The sequence below is a fragment of the Coregonus clupeaformis genome, chromosome 35, assembly GCF_020615455.1.
Source record: "Coregonus clupeaformis isolate EN_2021a chromosome 35, ASM2061545v1, whole genome shotgun sequence".
Taxonomy (NCBI): domain Eukaryota; kingdom Metazoa; phylum Chordata; class Actinopteri; order Salmoniformes; family Salmonidae; genus Coregonus; species Coregonus clupeaformis.
Genome location: NC_059226.1, coordinates 37,804,673 through 37,824,672, shown reverse-complemented (window position 1 = coordinate 37,824,672; position 20,000 = coordinate 37,804,673). Strand labels below are relative to the sequence as shown.

At 48.5% G+C, this 20,000-nt stretch overlaps 1 protein-coding gene across 1 annotated transcript in view; it reads right to left on the bottom strand.

Annotated features, from left to right (window-relative positions):
• The window catches only part of LOC121551690 (myosin-11-like), a 67,902-nt gene that overhangs the window by 31,565 nt on the left and 16,337 nt on the right, over positions 1-20,000 (bottom strand). The window contains exons 12-27 of the mRNA XM_041864407.2: positions 19,128-19,246; positions 7,845-7,997; positions 6,050-6,223; positions 5,758-5,931; positions 5,171-5,285; positions 4,661-4,854; positions 4,427-4,548; positions 4,203-4,272; positions 3,826-3,986; positions 3,571-3,679; positions 3,293-3,424; positions 2,612-2,818; positions 1,246-1,383; positions 669-792; positions 289-460; positions 2-69 (exon numbers count right to left, since the gene is read on the bottom strand). Coding sequence (XP_041720341.2) covers positions 2-69; positions 289-460; positions 669-792; positions 1,246-1,383; positions 2,612-2,818; positions 3,293-3,424; positions 3,571-3,679; positions 3,826-3,986; positions 4,203-4,272; positions 4,427-4,548; positions 4,661-4,854; positions 5,171-5,285; positions 5,758-5,931; positions 6,050-6,223; positions 7,845-7,997; positions 19,128-19,246 — 2,232 coding nt within the window. The remainder of the gene's footprint in view (position 1; positions 70-288; positions 461-668; positions 793-1,245; positions 1,384-2,611; positions 2,819-3,292; positions 3,425-3,570; positions 3,680-3,825; positions 3,987-4,202; positions 4,273-4,426; positions 4,549-4,660; positions 4,855-5,170; positions 5,286-5,757; positions 5,932-6,049; positions 6,224-7,844; positions 7,998-19,127; positions 19,247-20,000) is intronic.

Genomic DNA, 20,000 nt, shown 5'->3' with positions numbered 1-20,000 from the left:
CCTAACAGCCCCTCCAGCTCCCTGACACGCCGCTCCGCCGCAACACAACCAGCTGACTCCTCCTCCACCCTGACAGAGAGAGATTCAGAGCATGAGAAATAGGAGCTATTTTCTGTGTAATAGATATGTTATATATATAAGATATACATCTTATATATGCCTAATAATGATTAAGATTGTCATTGTACAGTATCTGTCAACTCTTTTGAACTAGTGTGTTTATATGTTCCTGGACAATGAAGATGCTGATTGAAGATAGTTCATCGCTGATGATCTGGGATTGATTACCTGGCCTGTGTGGCCAGTAGCTCCTCCTCCTTGGTGGCGAGCTGTGCTCTGAGCTCGGCTATCTGGGCCTGCAGGTCGGCCAGCTGCTCCTGGAGATCAGACAGCTCCGTCTCCAGCTTCCTCTTGGCCTTCTCTACATCCTGCCTGCCCTTCTCCTCCTTCTTCATACGCACTGAGGAAGAGGAGGAGGAGGAAGAGGGAGAGGAATCGTCATCATCATCATAATCGTCTATAGCAGAGGTAGACTAATGCATTCTTGGAGGGTGTGTAAGCTTTGTTCAGCTTTATCCCAGTAATTGATTGATTACTGACTGACTGACTGATTGATTGATGCCAGGGGTGAGGGGTCAGGGGTTGGTGATCAGAAGTGAGTAACTCACCCTCCAGGTCTGAGATCATAGACTCGTGTTTGTTCTTCAGCTTGGTCAGGTTCTTAGACTTCTCCTCTTCCTCAGCCAGGTTAGAGCAGGAGTCTGCTACTCTCTCCTCCAACAGCTTACGCTCCTGAGAAACAACGGATAAAAGAGAGAAAGGTCAGGGTTCAGAGGTGAGGGGTCAGGGGTCAGGGACTGTTTGCTACGCTCTCCTCCAACAGCTTACGCTCCTGATCAACAACGGATAAAAGAGAGAAAGGTCAGGGTTCAGAGGTGAGGGGTCAGGGACTGAGTGCTACATGCTCCTCCAACAGCTTACGGTCCTGAGGAACAGGAGAGCAGGGAGGAAGATGGATGGATGGGTGGATGGAAGGATGGGTGGATGGAAGGATGGGTGGATGGAAGGATGGGTGGATGGAAGGATGGGTGGATGGAAGGATGGGTGGATGGAAGGATGGGTGGATGGAAGGATGGGTGGGTAAATGGGTGGATGGATGGGTGTGTGGATGGATGGATGGGTGGGTAAATGGGTGGATGGATGGGTGAATGGTGTTTATTGGCACAGGGGTGGAGAAAAATGTACCTTGAGTAGTTTGTTATTCTGGTCTTCCATGATGAGAACGTCCTCCTCCAGTTTCTTGACCTTCCCCTCAACAGTCACCTTCTCCAGCTGCAGCTTCTGACGAGAGTCCTCTTCCTCCGACAGCTGGGCCTCCATGGCCTAATACACACAGGGAAGAAAGGGATGGAGAGAGGAAGAGAAACGAGGGAGCGAGGGGGAGGGAGGGAGGCGAGAGAAATAGGAGAAGAGTTTGTGTGTGTTTTCTGATCCCAAAAAGTATGTTTTAATAAGGCTTAGATAATACAATCACAATGTTTCAACCCACATGGTCTTTGTCACTCCACATGACCCACAACAGGACCTCCACATGACCCACAACAGGGCCTCCACATGACCCACAACAGGGCCTCCACATGACCCACAACAGGGCCTCCACCTGACCCACAACAGGACCTCCACATGACCCACAACAGGGCTTCCACCTGACCCACAACAGGGCCTCCACCTTACCCACAACAGGGCCTCCACCTTACCCACAACAGGGCCTCCACATGACCCACAACAGGGCCTCCACATGACCCACAACAGGGCCTCCACCTGACCCACAACAGGGCCTCCACCTTACCCACAACAGGGCCTCCACATGACCCACAACAGGACCTCCACATGACCCACAACAGGGCCTCCACATGACCCACAACAGGGCCTCCACATGACCCACAACAGGGCCTCCACCTGACCCACAACAGGGCCTCCACCTTACCCACAACAGGGCCTCCACATGACCCACAACAGGACCTCCACATGACCCACAACAGGGCCTCCACATGACCCACAACAGGGCTTCCACCTGACCCACAACAGGGCCTCCACCTTACCCACAACAGGACCTCCACATGACCCACAACAGGACCTCCACATTACCCACAACAGGACCTCCACATGACCCACAACAGGGCCTCCACCTTACCCACAACAGGGCCTCCACATGACCCACAACAGGGCATCCACCTTACCCACAACAGGGCCTCCACCTGACCCACAACAGGGCATCCACCTTACCCACAACAGGGCCTCCACATGACCCACAACAGGGCTTCCACCTGACCCACAACAGGGCCTCCACCTTACCCACAACAGGGCCTTCCATTTATACCAGTCTATGGATAAGGACAGAGTGCAGTCAATCCACCATCCACTAACTTCAGCATTTTCTATCCAAAAACCAATGGAAGTCAATGCACCCGGTAATATCGATATTAGCATTTTATACATTTCATGCCAAAGTCTCTGAAAGGGATTGAAATTATTTTGTCCATTTAGTCTCATCACTGATATACCATGGTTGAAAAGGTAATCGCTCGGTGTCCATTTTGGATCTGCCCACCTGTAGTCGCTGCTGCATGTCTTTCCTCTCCTGCTGTAGCTGTGTGGCGCTCTCCTCCTCCTCCTCCAGCCGCGCCTCCATCTCATGGAGCACCTCCTCCAGCTCCTGCTTCTTGGCCTCCAGACGAACCCTCATCTCCTCTGCCTCAGCATATAACTCTGTCTCCGCCTGAAGCTTTTGCTCCAGTTTAGCTCGCTCCTCTACTACCTAGAGAGAGAGAGAGAGAGCGAGAGAGAGAGCGAGAGAGAGAGAGAGAGAGAGAGAGAGAGAGAGAGAGAGAGAGAGAGAGAGAGAGAGAGAGAGAGAGAGAGAGAGAGAGAGAGAGAGAGAGAGAGAGAGAGAGAGAGAGAGAGAGAGAGAGAGAGAGAGAGAGAGAGAGAGAGAGCATGAGAGAAAGAGAGAGAGAAGGAGAGAGGGAGAGAAAGAGAGAGAGAGAAAGAGAGGGAGAGAGAGAGAGAGAGAGAGAGAGACAGTGAGTGTGTGTGTGTGTGTGAACCCTCATCTTCTCTGCCTCCACGTAAAGCCCTGTCTCTGCCTAAAGCTTCTCCTGGAGCTTAGTCCACTCCTCTACCAACTACAGTAGATACACACAGAGAGCAGAGAGAGAGAGTCTGTGCATGTGTGTGTATGTGTGTGCGTCTCACCTGTGTGTGTGTGTGTGTGTATGTCTCCCCATCTCACCTGTGTGTGTTTCTGGGAGATCTCCTTCAGTTCCGCCTGGCTCTTCTGAGCCAGATCCTTGGCAGACTTCAGCTCCTCCTCCTTCTGACCCATTTCCTCTTCCTGTCGAGTCACCTGGAGGAGGGGCTTCACCTGCCGGACGACCAATCAAAGGTTACATAAGAGATAATATCAAAAAACAAATCAACCAATCAAAACTATGATATACTCAAAAAGTGATGGATGTAGCAGAACCCAGTTCGAAATCAAAACACCTGTATGTGTGTGTGAATGTGTACCTTGGTGAAGAGTCTCCACCACTGCCAGTTCTTCAGGACCAGGTAGACGGCACAGTTCCTCTGAATCACCTTCATAGCAGTCAGCTGGGCCTGACGCTTGCTAAACGCTCTGTGGAGAGAACACACATCAGAGTGTCTGCTATCGTGCTTCAGTGGGCGCGACTGGTAACGCTACTTCAAGGCTGAAAAATGTGCTGATGTGTTCATAGGGTCCCTGGTTGGAGCCCAGGCTGGAAGCAACACTGTTCCACTAACTTGCGTGCGAGGAAGCTCCTAGCGTGGGCCTGGAAGGCGATGATGACCACGGTCAGTTTAATGTCCCTCTCCTCCTCCAGCTGGGCTAACACTCCTGTTCTGAAGAACATCTTACTCTGACCGATACGGAACAGATTAGGATCCAGGTCCAGGTGTTTCATCTACAGAGGAAGTGAGAGCAGCATTCAATAACACCTTTATCATGACACCTTTCAAAACAAAGGTCCCTTCAGAACACATCTTTACTTATCCATAACTAAGGTAGGAACATTTGTCGTATTTAGTTCATTGCTCAACTTTAGGTTTTCTAAAAGTGCAGGTTCAAATGTGCCAAAAGGTTTTTAGGCTCAGTGACTGTTTCAGTAATATGAAATCACCATTAGTTGACAAGCCTGTTTCCCGTCCATGAAACCCTTAGGGATGCAGTTGGCTGCTAGGATCTCATAGCTACAAGAAGAAGAAGAAGAAGAAGAAGAAGAAGAAGAAGAAGAAGAAGAAGAAGAAGAAGAAAGGAAGACAGAAGGAAGAATACATGTTGTTATGGGATAATTACACAGACACAATCGTGGTTCCTTAGCGCTGGTGTTAGAACGTTCCTCACCGTTGTCGGAACTCTTGGAACACGATGCGGTTGGGGAAGCCCTGTCTGCAGATCCGGATCCCTTCCAGAACCCCGTTACACCTCAACTGCTCCAGAACCAGGTTAGCATCCATCTTTCCTGCCTACACACACAGGAAGAATGGGGGGGTGACTCAGGAGGGGAAGGAGAGGAGATTGATTGATGAAAAGTGTAGAAATAGCTGTAGGTGTTTTGGGTGGGCGATAGTATCCTACCCTCTTCTCGTGGTTGGGGATGATACAGCGTATGAAGTTGGGCTGTGTGTTGTTCAGCGTGGTCATCAGTTTGCCCAGGGATTCCTTGTAGAGCTGACCCACTGTCCTGAACATGCCCTTCTTAGACTTAGTGGCGCTGGGGGCCGAGCTCTCTGACATCTTAGTAATGGTCTCCAGACCCACCACACGGTCCACTGGAAACAGAACTATGATTATTAATGATATCTGAGAAGAAAGGCTAGGAGGAACAGGTGAGAGGCAGGGAGAAAGAGGAGGAGATGAAAGAGAGGGAGGGAGAAGAACAGATGACACACAAGAAGGAGAGAGAGTAGAATACTGATGGGAGTACAGTAAAGTGAATGGGTGGTAGACCAACTGTGCTTACGTCCTAAATAGAACCCTATTCCCTATATAGTGCACTACTTTTGACCAGAGTGCTATGGGGCCTGGTCAAAAGTAGTGCACCATGTAGGGAATAGGGTGCCATTTGGGATGCATCCTGTGCCTCACCATCCTTCCAGAGGTCCTGTATGAAGGGGTTGGATGAGTTGTTGAGGAGAGCCGTCACGTTGTCATTCAGAGGGTCCATGTTCTTAGTCAACCAGCTGGCCCCGTTGTAGTCCACCTAAAACACAACCACAATACAACCACAACACAACCACAACCATAACACAACATAACACAACCACAACCATAACACAACATAATCACAACCACAACACAACCATGTTCTTAGTCAGTCAGCTAGCACCGTTGTAGTCCACCTATAACACAACCACAATACAACCACAACACAACCACAACCATAACACAACATAACACAACCACAACACAACCACAACCATAACACAACATAACCACAACCTCAACACAACCATGATCTTAGTCAGTCAGCTAGCACCGTTGTAGTCCACCTATAACAAACCATAACACAACCATAACACAACCACAACCATCACACAACATAACCACAACCTCAACACAACCATGATCTTAATCAGCCAGCTAGCACCGTTGTAGTCCACCTACATATAATCTCATCTCACCCTGCCGGCGTAGTGGAGAACTTCAGACAGAAACATATAATCTCATCTCACCCTGCCGGCGTAGTGGAGAACAGAGAAGGTAGTCTTGTCTTTGAGTGATTTGGGTTTGGAGAACTTGCAGTGGGACGTGTGTGTGTTCATCAGCTTCTCAACGAAGGACAGGTCGGTGGCTTTAGGGAACCAGCACTCCTCATCTAACAGAGCCAAGATACCTGGAGGGTTGTTCTAGAAGGGGGGGGTGTGGCTTTAGGGAACCAGCACTCATCCATGTGTGCATTGATGTAGGTCCAGTGTGTATGTGTGTATGTGTGTGTCTCCGTCTCTGTGTGTGTGTGTGTGTTACCGGTCTCTCGATGAGCTCTATGCAGGGCTGCAGGTCCAGGCCGAAGTCTATGAAGGCCCAGTCGATCCCCTCTCTCTTGTACTCCTCCTGCTCCAGGACGAACATGGTGTGGTTGAACAGCTGCTGCAGACGTTCGTTGGTGTAGTTGATGCACAGCTGCTCAAACGAGTTGTCCTGAGGAGAAGGAGAAGTTACATAGTGGTTAACACAGAGCTACAGTATCGTGTTAGTTCCTGAGGAGAAGGAGAAGTTACATAGTGGTTAACACAGAGCTACAGTACCGTGGTAGTTCCTGAGGAGAAGGAGAAGTTACATAGTGGTTAACACAGAGCTACAGTACCGTGGTAGTTCCTGAGGAGAAGGAGAAGTTACATAGTGGTTAACACAGAGCTACAGTACCGTGGTAGTTCCTGAGGAGAAGGAGAAGTTACATAGTGGTTAACACAGAGCTACAGTACCGTGGTAGTTCCTGAGGAGGCGAAAGGGGAGAGATATGGATGTGATCATAGAGGTACTGCTCACGTCACAGTACTGTACATCAGGTCTGCATCCCAAATGGCACCCTATTCCCTATATAGTGCACTACTTTAGACCAGAGTCCAATGTAACCTATTCCCTATATAGTGCACTACTTTAGACCAGAGTCCAATGGTAACCTATTCCCTATATAGGGCACTACTTTAGACCAGAGCCCAATGGTAACCTATTCCCTATATAGTGCACTACTTTAGACCAGAGTCCAATAGTAACCTATTCCCTATATAGTGCACTACTTTACACCAGAGCCCAATGGTAACCTATTCCCTATATAGTGCACTACTTTAGACCAGAGTCCAATAGTAACCTATTCCCTATATAGTGCACTACTTTAGACCAGAGCCCAATGGTAACCTATTCCCTATATAGTGCACTACTTTAGACCAGAGTCCAATGGTAACCTATTCCCTATATAGTGCACTACTTTAGACCAGAGTCCAATGGTAACCTATTCCCTATATAGTGCACTACTTTAGACCAGAGTCCAATGGTAACCTATTCCCTATATAGTGCACTACTTTAGACCAGAGTCCAATAGTAACCTATTCCCTATATAGTGCACTACTTTAGACCAGAGTCCAATGTAACCTATTCTCTATATAGTGCACTACTTTAGACCAGAGTCCAATGTAACCTATTCCCTATATAGTGCACTACTTTAGACCAGAGTCCTATGTAACCTATTCTCTATATAGTGCACTACTTTAGACCAGAGTCCAATGGTAACCTATTCCCTATATAGTGCACTACTTTAGACCAGAGTTCAATGTAACCTATTCTCTATATAGTGCACTATTTTAGACCAGAGTCCAATGTAACCTATTCCCTATATAGTGCACTACTTTAGACCAGAGTCCAATGGTAACCTATTCCCTATATAGTGCACTATTTTAGACCAGAGTCCAATGTAACCTATTCCCTATATAGTGCACTACTTTAGACCAGAGTCCAATGGTAACCTATTCCCTATTTAGTGCACTACTTTTAATTGTGGGATAATAATAATCATAGCAGGAAACATACAGGGGGATGGGGCTCCCGAATCGCTACATCTACCCATTTTAAATTGTTTAAATTTGAGTAATTTAGAAGATGCTCTTATCTAGAGCAACTTACAGTAGTGGGTGCATACATTTTAGTACTGGTCCTCCATGGGAATCGAACCCACAACCCTGGCGTTGCATGCGCCATAAGCTACCAATTGGCTTACGGAATCCCTTTCTCTGTCAACTTAAAGACGATGCTCCTCCTGTCTCACCTCAAAGATTTCGAAGCCAGCGATGTCTAGGATCCCCAGGAATGATGCTCCTTTACGTTTGGCCTTATCCAGAGTCTTATTCACCCTCGCTAGGATCCATCTGAACAACCGCTCATACATGGCCTTCGCCAGGGCCTCGATGGCAAAGTCAGCCTGGGGGAGAGGGAGAGAGAGAGGGGGAGAGAGCGAGAGAGAGGGGGAGAAAGGAAGAGGGGGAAAGGGGGAGAGAGAGCGAGAGAGAGAGAGAAAGACAGAGAGAGAGAGGGGGAGAGAGAGTGAGGGGGAAAGAGAGAGAGAAGAGAGAGACAGAGAGAGAAAGAGAGAATGAGAGAGAGAGAGAGAGGGAGAGAGACAGAGACAGAGAGAGAGAGAGACAGAGACAGAGACAGAGACAGAGACAGAGACAGAGACAGAGACAGAGACAGAGACAGAGAGAGAGAGAGAGAGAGAGAGAGAGAGAGAGAGAGAGAGGGGGAGAGAGAGAGAGAATGTACTATAACTACTTATGCTTCATACATTATATGATGCCAGGTCTCTGTAGAAAATAAGATTAAACTTTTAACTGAACATGTGAGAGGAAGGTATTGTACAAATAAGTTGAATCTAGAGGGAAATAGAGTAGAGTTGAATAGAATAGAATAGAGTAGAATAGAATAGAGTAGAATAGAATAGAGTAGAATAGAACAGAATAAAGTAGAATATAATAGAGTAGAGTTGAATAGAGTAGAGTAGAAAATAATAGAGTTGAATATAATATAATAGAGTTGAATAGAAAAGAGTAGAGTAGAGTTGAATAAAGTAGAACAGAGTAGAATAGAATAAAGTAAAGTTGAATAGAGTAGAGTAGAATATAATATAATAGAGTAGAACAGAATAGAGTAGAACAGAGTAGAATAGAACATAATATGGTAGAATAGAGTAGAGTAGAATACAATAGAATAGAATAGAGTAGAATACAATAGAGTAGAATGGAGTAGAATATAGTAGAGTAGGGTTGAATAGAATAGAGTAGAATAGAATAGAGTAGAATATGGTAGATTGGAGTAGTGTAGAGTTGAATAGAGTAGAACAGAAAATAACAGAATAGAGTACAATTGAATATATAATAGTAGAGTAGAGTAGAATATAATAGAATACAGTAGAGTAGAGTTGAATAGAGTAGAATAGAATAGTGTAGAGTAGAATATAATAGAGTTGAATAGAATACAGTAGAATATAATAGAACAGAATATGATAGAATAGAATGAAGTAGAATATAACAGAATAGAGTAGAATAAAACAGAGTATAATACAGTAGAATATAGTAGAATAGAATATAGCAGAGTAGAGTAGAATAGAAAAGAGTAGAATATAGTTGAATAGAATAGAGTAGAATAGAATAGGGTAGATTAGAGTAGTGTAGAGTTGAATAGAACAGAATAGAGTAGAATAAAGTAGAACAGAATAGAATAGAGTTGAATAAAGTAGAATAGAATAGAGTAGTGTAGTGTAGAGTATAATAGAGTATAACAGAATAGAATAGAATAGAATAGAATAGAATAGAATAGAGTAGAACAGAATAGAGAAGAACAGAGTAGAATAGAGTAGAGTAGAATTGAATAGAATAGAATAGAGTATAATAGGGTAAATTAGAGTAGTATAGAGTTGAATAGAACATAATAGAGTAGAACAGGATAGAATAGAGTAGAGTAGAGTTGAATAGAGTAGCGTAGAATAGAGTAGAACAGAATAGAGTAGAACAGAGTAGAATATAATAGAGTAGAGTTGAATATAATAGAGTAAAATAGAGTAGAATAGAATAAAGTAGAACATAATAGAGTAGAATAGAGTAGAGTTGAATAGAATAGAGTAGTATAGAGTAGAATATAATATAGTTGAATAGAACAGAATAGAGAAAAGTAGAATACAATAGAATAGAATAGAGTAGAATACAATAGAGTAGAACACAGTAGAATAGAGTAGAATACAATAGAGTAGAATGAAGTAGAATAGAGTAGAGTAGGTTTGAATAGAATAGAGTAGAATAGAATAGAGTAGAATATGGTAGATTAGAGTAGTGTAGAGTAGAATATAGTAGAACAGAATAGAGTAGAACAGAGTAGAATAGAATAGAGTAGAATTGAATATAATAAAGTAGAATCGAGTAGAGTAGAATAGATTTGAATAGAATAGAGTAGAATAGAATAGAACAGAATAGAGTAGAATATAATAAAGTAGAATAGAACAGAATAGAGTAGAATATACACTACAGGTCAAACGTTTTAGAACACCTACTCATTCAAGGGTTTTTCTTTATTTTTTACTATTTTCTACATTGTAGAATAATAGTGAAGACATCAAAACTATGAAATAACACATATGGAATCATGTAGTAACCAAAAAAGTGTTAAACAAATCAAAACATATTTTATATTTGAGATTCTTCAAATAGCCACCCTTTGCCTTGATGACAGCTTTGCACACTCTTGGTATTCTCTCAACCAGCTTCACCTGGAATGCTTTTCCAACAGTCTTGAAGGAGTTCCCACATATGCTGAGCACTTGTTGTCTGCTTTTCCTTCACTCTGTGGTCCGTCTCATCCCAATCCATCTCAATTGGGTTGAGGTCAGGGGATTGTGGAGGCCAGGTCATCTGATGTGCACTCCATCACTCTCCTTCTTGGTAAAATAGCCCTTACACAGCCTGGAGGTGTGTTGGGTCATTGTCCTGTTGAAAAACAATTGATTGTCCCACTAAGCCCAAACCAGATGGGATGGCGTATCGCTGCAGAATGCTGTGGTAGCCATGCTGATTAAGTGTGCCTTGAATTCTAAATAAATCAAAGACAGTGTCACCAGCAAAGCACCCCCACACCATAACACCTCGTTCTCCATGCTTTACGGTGGGAAATACAAATGCGGAGATCATCCGTTCACCCACACCGCGTCTCACAAAGACACGGCGGTTGGAACCAAAAATCACAAATTTGTACACATTTCACTGGTCTAATGTCCATTGCTCGTGTTTCTTGGCCCAAGCAAGTCTCTTCTTCTTATTGGTGTCCTTTAGTAGTGGTTTCTTTGCAGAAATTTGACCGTGAAGGCCTGATTCACACAGTCTCCTCTGAACAGTTGATGTTGAGATGTGCCTGTTACTTGAACTCTGTGAAGCATTTATTTGGGCTGCAATTTCTGAGGCTGGTAAATCTAATGCACTTATCCTCTGCAGCAGAGGTAACTCTGGGTCTTCCATTCCTGTGGCGGTCCTCATGAGAGCCAGTTTCATCATAGTTGTCACGCCCTGGCTCTGGGGACACTGTTATGTTGAGCCAGGGTGTGTAATTCTATGTTTGTATTTCTATGTTGGCCTGAGTGACTCCCAATCAGAGGCAACGAGTGTCAGCTGGTTGTCTCTGATTGGGAGCCATATTTAACTGTCTGTCTTTCACTTTGTGTTTGTGGTTTATTGTTCGTGTTGAAACCATAGACGTCACGTTTATCGTCTGTTGTTTTGATCGTGTGATCATTCTATTAATAAATATGTACGCATTCAACGCTGCGCCTTGGTCTCTCCCTGACGATCGTGACAGAAGAAACCACCAAGATGTGACCAAGCAGCGTGTCCAGGAGCCATTGCCAGGGAGATCCCTAACAGATCTCCTTCGCCTCCTCGACTGGGTCAAGCCGAGTGAGGAAGAGAAGGGCTTGACGTTGTGGCAGAAGGGCGAAAGGCTGGCGAGGGACATGGAGACCTGGTCCACGGGTAGGAGAAACGGCCAGAAAATTTTTAGGGGGGGGCTAACGCCGTGGACGACGGGCCAGCAGGAGACCGCGGCAGAGCGGCCCAGCGGATTGGCAGAGGAGGCCGCCAGGTTACGGGGGCCACTGGTCGAAGAGGGGGTGGAAGATGTAGAGGCACGGCGGGAGGTACTGGCGTGTGTTGCCAGTCCGGTCCGGCCTGTTCCTGATCCCCACGTAGGGCCAGTGGTGTGTGTTCCCAGTATGGTCCGGCCTGTTCCTGCCACTCGCACCAAGTCTACGGTGCGCATCGCCAGCTCGGCCCGGCCCATTCCTGCTCCCCGCACCGAGTCAGTGGTGCGTTTCGTCAGCCCTGTCCGGCCCGTTCCTGCTCTCCGCACCACGTCTGTGGTGCGCGTCGCCAGCTCGGCCCGGCCCATTCCTGCTCCCCGCACCAAGTCTGTGGTGCGTTTCGTCAGCCCTGTCCGGCCCGTTCCTGCTCTCCGCACCACGTCTGTGGTGCGTGTCGCCAGCTCGGCCCGGCCCATTCCTGCTCCCCGCACCAAGTCTGTGGTGCGTTTCGTCAGCCCTGTCCGGCCCGTTCCTGCTCTCCGCACCAAGTCTGTGGTGCGCGTCGCCAGCCCAGTCCGGCCCATTCCTGCTCCCCGCACCAAGTCTGTGGTGCGTTTCGTCAGCCCTGTCCGGCCCGTTCCTGCTCCCGGTACCAAGTCAGTGGTGCGCGTCGTCAGCCCGGCACGGCCCGTTCCTGCTCCCCCGCACCAAGTCAGTGGTGAGCTCGTCAGCCGGTCCGGCCCGCTCCTGCTCCCCACACCAAGCCAGTGGTGTGCGTCGTCAGTCCGGCACGGCCCGTGCCTGTTCCACCGGTGGCGGGTCCGGCACCTGTCAGGTGCTGCGTCACGCCGGAGCTAGAGCAATCCGCTCCACCAGTGTTCAGTTCAGCTCTGGTCAGCAGGGCCAGATCGGACCAGGGGTACTTTGGGGGTTAGAGAAGGAGTGGGGATCATGCCCGAGCCGGATCCGCCGCCTAGGCGGAGTGCCCACCCGGTCCCTCCCTGTAGTATTTAGTTGGCGCGGTCGGAGTCCGCGCCTTTAGGGGGTACTGTCACGCCCTGGCTCTGGGGACACTGTTATGTTGAGCCAGGGTGTGTAATTCTATGTTTGTATTTCTATGTTGGCCTGAGTGACTCCCAATCAGAGGCAACGAGTGTCAGCTGGTTGTCTCTGATTGGGAGCCATATTTAACTGTCTGTCTTTCACTTTGTGTTTGTGGTTTCTTGTTCGTGTTGGTTTGTGTTGAAACCATAGACGTCACGTTTATCGTCCGTTGTTTTGATCGTGTGATCATTCTATTAATAAATATGTACGCATTCAACGCTGCGCCTTGGTCTCTCCCTGACGATCGTGACAATAGTGCTTGATGGTTTTTGCGACTGCACTTGAAGAAACATTTGAAGTTCTTGAAATGTTCCGTATTGACTGACCTTCATGTCTTAAAGTAATGATGAACTGTCATTTCTCTTTGCTTATTTGAGCTGTTTTTGCCATAATATGGACTTGGTCTTTTACCAAATAGGTCTATCTTCTGTATACCCCCCCCCCCACCTTGTCACAACACAACTGATTGGCTCAAACGCATTAATAAATAAATAAATTCCACAAATTAACTTTTAAGAAGGCACACCTGTTAATTGAAATGCATTCCAGGTGACTACCTCATGAAGCTGGTTGAGAGAATGCCAAGAGTGTGCAAAGCTGTCATCAAGGCAAAGGGTGGCTATTTGAAGAATCTCAAATATAAAATATATTTTGATTTGTTTAACACTTTTTTGGTTACTACATGATTCCATATGTTTTATTTCATAGTTTTGATGTCTTCACTATTATTCTACAATGTAGAAAATAGTAAAAATAAAGAAAAACCCTTGAATGAGTAGGTGTTCTAAAACATTTGACTGGTGGTGTAGTAGAATAGAGTAGAATATAGTAGAATAGAGTAGAGTAGAACAGAATAGAATAGAACAGAATAGAGTAGAGTAGAATAGAGTAGAATAGAGTAGAATAGAACATAATAAGGTAGAATATAATATAATAGAGTAGAATACATGTCAAGGCGTGCTGAAGGTGGGTGTGGTGTAGGAATCATGCGCAGGACGCAGAGGCTCAGTCCAAAGGCTTTAGTGCAATATATATTATATATATACAACAGAAGCACAATAAGCCCGAAGGCAAAATGCACGACGCACACAGGCGACAAAACGAATGACGCACAAACATGTGCAAACAACCCTCTCCAAAACACTGGAGGGAAAAATGTAGCTCCAAACACGAAACAGAAGCGCAATCACACACAACGACAAGCACACACAACGAGAACTAAATAGGACACTAACGAGGACTAACAAGACACAGGTGTACAACATCCAGACAAAACCAAACGAACATGAAACATAGATCGGTGGCAGCTAGTACTCCGGGGACGACGACCGCCGAAGCCTGCCCGAACCAGGAGGAGAAGCAGTCTCGGCCGAAACCGTGACAGTACCCCCCCCTTGACGCGCGGCTCCAGCCGTGCGCCGACCCCGGGGACGACCAGGAGGACGCGGAGCAGGGCGCGCGGGATGGTCCCGGTGGAACTCCGACAGGAGAGATGGGTCTAGGATGTCCCTCCGCGGCACCCAGCACCGCTCCTCCGGGCCGTACCCCTCCCACTCCACGAGATACTGGAGACCCCCATCCGGCGTCTAGAGTCCAAGATGGACCGAACGGTGTACGCCGGAGCCCCTCGATGTCCAGTGGGGGCGGAGGAGTCTCCCCTATCTCATTGTCCTGGAGTGGACCAGCTACCACCGGCCTGAGAAGAGACACATGGAACGAGGGGTTAATATTCTTATACTCAACAGGTAGATGTAATCTATAACACACCTCGTTCAATCTTCTCAGGACTTTAAAGGGGCCCCACAAACCGCCCGACCCAGCTTCCGGCAGGGCAGGCGGAGGGGGTAGGTTTCTGGTAGAGAGCCAGACTCGATCTCCGGGTGCGTACACCGCCCTCACTGCGGTGGAGATCGGCGCTCGCCTTGTGACGAAGGGACGGCCCGCTGCAGGTGGACGTGGGCAGCGTTCCACGTCTCTTCCGAGCGCCTCATCCAATCATCCACCGCAGGGGCCTCGATCTGGCTCTGCTGCCAAGGTGCCAGAACCGGCTGGTAACCCAACACACATTGGAAGGGGGTTAGGTTAGTAGAGGAGTGGCGGAGAGAGTTCTGGGCCATCTCGGCCCAGGGAATGTACCGTGCCCACTCCTCCGGCCGGTCCTGGCATACGACCTCAGAAACCTACCCACATCCTGGTTGACACGTTCTACCTGCCCGTTACTCTCGGGTGGTACCCTGAGGTAAGGCTAACCGAGACCCCCAAACGCTCCATGAACGCTCTCCAAACACGAGAGGTAAACTGGGGACCTCGATCAGACACTATATATCCTCGGGTACCCCGTAATGCCGGAAGACATGGGTAAATAGGGCCTCAGCGGTCTGTAGGGCAGTAGGAAGACCCGACATAGGGAGAAGACGACAGGCCTCAGAGAACCGGTCCACAACGACCAGGATGGTGGTATTCCCCTGAGAGAGGGGAAGGTCTGTCACAAAATCCACCGAGAGGTGGGACCATGGTCGTTGTGGAACGGGCAGGGGTTGTAACTTACCCCTGGGCAGATGTCGGGCGCCTTACACTGGGCACACACCGAGCAGGAGGAGACATAAACCCTCACATCCCTAGCCAAAGTGGGCCACCAGTATTTAGTGCTAAGGCAATGCACCGTCCGGCCGATACCCGGATGTCCAGAGGAGGGTGACGTGTGAGCCCAGTAAATGAGTCGATCCCGAATCTCGCGCGGAACGACTTCCGACCCTCAGGACACTGTGGAGGGCTGGGGTCGGTGCACGCACGCTCGCTCGATTTCGGCATCGACCTCCCACACCACCGGTGCCACAAGGCAAGACTCCGGTAGTATGGGAGTGGGCTCAACGGACCTCTCCTCCATGTCATACCGCCGGGACAGCGCATCTGCCTTACCATTCTGGGACCCAGGGATGTACGTGATTTTAAATACGAACCTGGTGAGAAACATACTCCATCGAGCCTGGCGAGGGTTCAGTCTCCTCGCTGCCCGGATGTACTCCAGGTTCTGATGGTCAGTCAAAATGAGGAAAGGGTGTTGAGCCCCCCTCAAGCCAATGCCTCCACACCTTAAGGGCTTGAACTACAGCTAACAGCTCCCTGTCCCCAACGTCATGAGTTACGCTCCGCCGGGCTGAGCTTCTTAGAGTAAAAGGCACGGGGGCAGAGTTTAGGTGGCGTGCGGACCGTTGAGAGAGAACGGCCCCTATACCAGCCTCAGACGCGTCTACCTCGACCTGAAAAGGGGTAATGCGGGATCCGGATGCGCTAGCACCGAGCCGACGTAAACAGGTCCTTCAGTCTCCTAAAGGCCCTGTCCGCATCGGCTGACCACTGCAGGCGCACGGACCCCCCTTCAGAAGGGACGTGATGGAAGCTGCCACCTGTCCAAAACCCCGGATAAACCTCCGGTAGTAATTGCAAAGCCCAAAAACTGCTGCACCACTTTTACAGTAGTTGGGGTTTGCCAATCACGCACAGCGGACACACGATCCACCTCCATTCTCACCCCCTGACGCGGACAACCCGATAACCCAAAAAGGAGACCGACTCCTGGAAAAACAGACATTTCTCTGCCTTGACATATAGGTCGTGCTCCAACAGCCTCCTCAATACACGACGCACCAGGGTTATATGCTCGGCTCGGGTAGACGAGTACACCAGAATGTCATCAATGTACCACGACCACCCCTTGTCCCTGCATATCCCGGAAAATGTTATCTACGAAGGATTGGAAGACTGATGGAGCATTCATCAACCCATATGGCATGACGAGATATTCGAAATGACCTGACGTGGTACTAAACGCTGTCTTCCATTCGTCACCCTCCCTAATGCGCACCAAGTTATACGCGCTCCTGAGATCCAGTTTTGTGAAAAACCGCGCTCCATGCAATGACTCCGTCATGGTCGCAATCAGAGGGAGTGGATAACTGTATTTCACAGTAATCGGATTGAGACCACGGTAATCAATGCACGGGCGCAACCCTCCATCTTTCTTTTTCACAAAAAAGAAGCTCGAGAGGCGGGAGAAGTGGAGGGCCGAATGTATCCTTGTCTCAAAGATTCGGCTATATAAGTCTCCATAGCTTTTCTCTCCTCTTGAGACAAAGGATACACATGGCTCCGTGGGAGCGCTGCTCCTGCCTGGAGATCAATCGCACAATCCCCCTGTCTATGGGGAGGCAACTGCGTCGCCCTAGTTTTGCTAAACACGAGTGCTAAATCCCCATATTCAGGCGGAATGTGCAGTGCGGGCATTTGGTTTGGACTCTCCACCGAAGTCGCCCCCACGGAAACACCCAGACATCGCCCCTCGCACTGAGCAGACCACCCATCGAGAGCCCTCTGTTGCCACGAAATAGCAGGGTTATGGGTGCTTAACCAGGGAATCCCCAGCACCACTGGGTACGCAGGAGAGTCGATCAGATACAACTGTATAGTCTCCTCATGACCCCCCTGCGCACACATCCGAAGTGGCGCTGTGATCTCCTGATCAACCCCGACCCCAACGGGCGGCTGTCTAAGGCATGAACGGGAAAAGGTTTGTCAACAGGTAGGAGAGGGATCCCTAACTCAAAACAAAACTTACGATCAACAAAATTCCCAGCTGCGCCTGAATCTACTAGCGCCTTATGCTGGGAATGAGGTGCAACCTGTGGAAAACAAACAGGTATACAAAAGTGTGCAACAGAAAGCTCTGGGTAAGTGGGACGTCTACTCACCTGGGAGGCCCCCCAGTGCGTGGCCTGTTGTCGTTACTCCCGGAGAACCCTCCCCAGCACCTGGCCGTAGTGTGCCCTCCACGACCGCACTTGGTGCAGGGAGACAGGCCCCCTCGGGCTCTTCCTACTCCGTTCTCTAGCGCGGCACCCCGAGCTCCATAGGGCTCGGCTCGGAGGTGCCGGAGGGCGGAATGGACGGACTCCCCTCGGGACGTCCACGGGTGGCCAGCAGGGTGTCCAGACGGATGGACATATCGACCAACTGGTCGAAGGTAAGATGGGTATCCCTGCAGGCCAACTCACGTTGAACGTCCTCTCGTAGGCTGCATCGAAAATGGTCGATGAGAGCCCGTTCATTCCACCCTGCATCCGCCGCTAGAGTCCGGTACTCTAGAGCGAACACCTGAGCGCTCCTCCTCCCTGTCTCAAATGGACTAGACGCTCCCCGCCGCTTTGCCCTCAGGTGGATGGTCGAACACGGCCTTGAAGCGGCGGGAGAACTCGGCGTAGGTGATGGTGTTGGCGTCCATCTTCCTCCACTCGGCGTTAGCCCACTCCAACGCCTTGCCCGTGAGACAGGAGATGAGGGCGGAAACGCCTCGTATCCCGAGGGCACCGGGTGTACAGTGGCCAGGTAGAGCTCCACCTGCAGGAGGAACCCCTGACACCCGGCAGCTGTTCCGTCATACGCCCTCGGGAGCGAGAGCCGAATCCCCCTGGGTTCCGAACCTGGGACTGGTGGACCGACCGATGGAATGGACAGGGTAGGTGGAGGTGTGGGTACCCTGCTGGTCTCCCACCGGTGCATGATGTTGATTACCTCCTGTAGAGCGGTCTCCAGTTGTCGGATCTGGTCCTCTTGCCCACGGAGATGCTCCTCGAGCGACACAGGCGTCACTGCCGATCCTGCTGATTCCATTAGAAGGTGTGTGATTCTGTCAAGGCGTGCTGAAGGTGGGTGTGGTGTAGGAATCATGCGCAGGACGCAGAGGCTCAGTCCAAAGGCTTTAGTGCAATATATATTATATATATACAACAGAAGCACAATAAGCCCGAAGGCAAAATGCACGACGCACACAGGCGACAAACGAATGACGCACAAACATGTGCAAACAACCCTCTCCAAAACACTGGAGGGAAAAATGTAGCTCCAAACACGAAACAGAAGCGCAATCACACACAACGACAAGCACACACAACGAGAACTAAATAGGACACTAACGAGGACTAACAAGACACAGGTGTACAACATCCAGACAAAACCAAACGAACATGAAACATAGATCGGTGGCAGCTAGTACTCCGGGGACGACGACCGCCGAAGCCTGCCCGAACCAGGAGGAGGAGCAGTCTCGGCCGAAACCGTGACAATACAGTAGAATAGAACAGAGTAGAATAGAGTAGAATAGAACATAATAAGGTAGAATATAATATAATATAATATAATAGAGTAGAATACAGTAGAATATAACAGAGTAGAATAGAGTAGAATAGAACATAATAAGGTAGAATATAATATAATATAATATAATAGAGTAGAATACAGTAGAATACAGTAGAATAGAGTAGAATAGAATAGAGTAGAATAGAGTAGAATAGAATAGAGTAGAATAGAGTAGAATAGAACATAATAGAAGAGTACCTGTTCCTTGGTCTGAGCCTTCTGCACCACCTCTCTGCCCACCTTGATGCGGGGGGTGAGGACGGCACGGGTGAAGTCTGTCACGTTGATACCCTGCAGGTGGCACACTTTCTGGGCCGCTGGAGAGAGAGAGAGAGAAGAGAGGGGGAGGAAGGGAGGATAGACAGAGAGAGGGGGAGGGAGAGAGAGAGAGAGAGAGAGAGAGAGAGAGAGAGAGAGAGAGAGAGAGAGAGAGAGAGAGAGAGAGAGAGAGAGAGAGAGAGAGAGGAGAGGGGGAGGAAGGGAGGATAGACAGAGAGAGAGAGAGAAGTGAAGAGAGGGAAAGAGAGAGAGAGAAAGATTAGTCGTACTGTATGTTACCTGTTCTTTAGTGCTATGTTACCTGTTGTCTTCTCACCTGTGTTAGTGGTATGTTACCTGTTGTCTTTCTCACCTTTGTTAGTGGTATGTTACCTGTTGTCTTTCTCACCTGTGTTAGTGGTATGTTACCTGTTGTCTTTCTCACCTGTGTTAGTGGTATGTTACCTGTTGTCTTTCTCACCTGTGTTAGTGCTATGTTACCTGTTGTCTTTCTCACCGGTGTTAGTGGTATGTTACCTGTTGTCTTTCTCACCTGTGTTAGTGCTATGTTACCTGTTGTCATGTCTCACCTGTGTTAATGCTATGTTACCTGTTGTCATGTCTCACCTGTGTTAGTGCTATGTTAGCTGTTGTCATGTCTCACCTGTGTTAATGCTATGTTACATGTTGTCATGTCTCACCTGTGTTAGTGCTATGTTACCTGTTGTCTTTCTCACCTGTGTTAGTGCTATGTTACCTGTTGTCATGTCTCACCGGTGTTAGTGGTATGTTACCTGTTGTCATGTCTCACCT